At 43.5% G+C, this 1,402-nt stretch overlaps 1 protein-coding gene across 1 annotated transcript; it reads left to right on the forward strand.

Annotated features, from left to right (window-relative positions):
- Positions 1 to 279: 279 nt before the first annotated feature.
- Positions 280 to 895, forward strand: LOC119593301 (cuticle protein AM1199-like; the record flags this gene model as incomplete). Its single annotated transcript, XM_037942230.1, is given in 2 exon segments — positions 280 to 315; positions 570 to 895. Coding segments are annotated over 2 exon segments (335 nt in total), but the record flags the coding sequence as incomplete, so codon positions are not given.
- Positions 896 to 1,402: the final 507 nt, after the last annotated feature.

Genomic DNA, 1,402 nt, shown 5'->3' on the forward strand with positions numbered 1-1,402 from the left:
CTGCCTGTAAAAAAACATAATGTCCACACAATTGAATATCAAGTGAAATGCTTTGTTTCTGATTCCATAGAGATTCACGGAACATTACCTCTCCACAATGTTCCCAGTTAGTGGTAGACTGATAACAAGCGTCATATAGGGTCACGAGGATATGCAGCAAGAAGATAAACATTTTGTTTGTGCAGAATAATGTCACTGGTTCCACTAACTTTAACTTCTGACCTTCAAGTCGTTGGCAAGAAGAAGGTATATAAACGCGTCTTCAGAAAATGCATGGAGACTTTGAGAAGAGCTCGCGCATCAGTCATGTTGTTTGTGAGTACATCTTCCTTCGGTCTGGCGCCAGATGCCGTTTTGCTGCGCTTGGGAGAGGGTGTTTGTGACAACGCAAGACGAATTGTCTTCGAAACTGGCCATGAATACTGAGTCTGAGGATCATTATCGTTACATGAGTAGAAGGCGTCATTGCGCCTAGATTGATGGATTAACTGTTTACTAAGGGTCAAGCAGGGAAGTATGGACACTGCATTTTAACACATATGCCAATTTTGTTTTTACTTCCTTTGCAGACCACACTAATTTGCTTGCTGTCGCTTGCCGCGGCCGTACCCCTGCCTACGGATGCAGAAATTGAAGCCGTTAATCCTGAAGCTCCTGCTCCGGAAGCCCCAGCAGAACCTGAAGCCCCCGTCGCCGCGCCCCAAGCCCCTGCCCCAAGTAAGACCTCGCCCGTAAGAAAAGGTCCTCAAGACGTTGTTGCCATCCTCCGCGACGACCGGCAGGACGATGGCGACGGTAACTTCAACTACGCTTTCGAGGCTGACAACGGCATCAGCATGGCTGTCGTAGGCACGGCGGGCGCCGCAGGACAGAGCAACATGGAAGGATCCTTCAGGTAAGGTTTCAGAGGCATTTTTTTTCTCTTTTCTTTCACAACGCTCGGTGAGAGTTGATGCATATGTGTTGCCAATGTGAAATGATACTGTTGATTAACCATATACTTAATATGGTATGGAAGATTTTTTTCGTATTTGCATGTAACAGTATTTTCTTTGGAAAACGAATGGCAAAAATGACATTTTCCTGATTACTGCTATCCAGTAATGAATAATCACTTATAACGACGGAATATGATCATCTAACTCTTGGTGATATATATTATGATTATCTTTCATTAAAATGAAGATAATCTCCATATTATATCTTATAAGGACTCCCCCCCCTAAAAAAACAGTCACTCTCGCTGAAGAAACCATTGCCGAAGTTGTAAATTGTTTAAAACAATCAACATTTTTCTTTCTTCGTGATCAAACATGATTAACGTTTTTGGTGACAAAAAGGAATCAGACTCGTACGCAGTAATCGAAACTAACACCTTCCGTCCTCCAGCTTTGTCCTCCCC

The sequence above is a fragment of the Penaeus monodon genome, chromosome 32 (assembly GCF_015228065.2).
Source record: "Penaeus monodon isolate SGIC_2016 chromosome 32, NSTDA_Pmon_1, whole genome shotgun sequence".
NCBI classification, from domain to species: Eukaryota; Metazoa; Arthropoda; class Malacostraca; order Decapoda; family Penaeidae; genus Penaeus; species Penaeus monodon.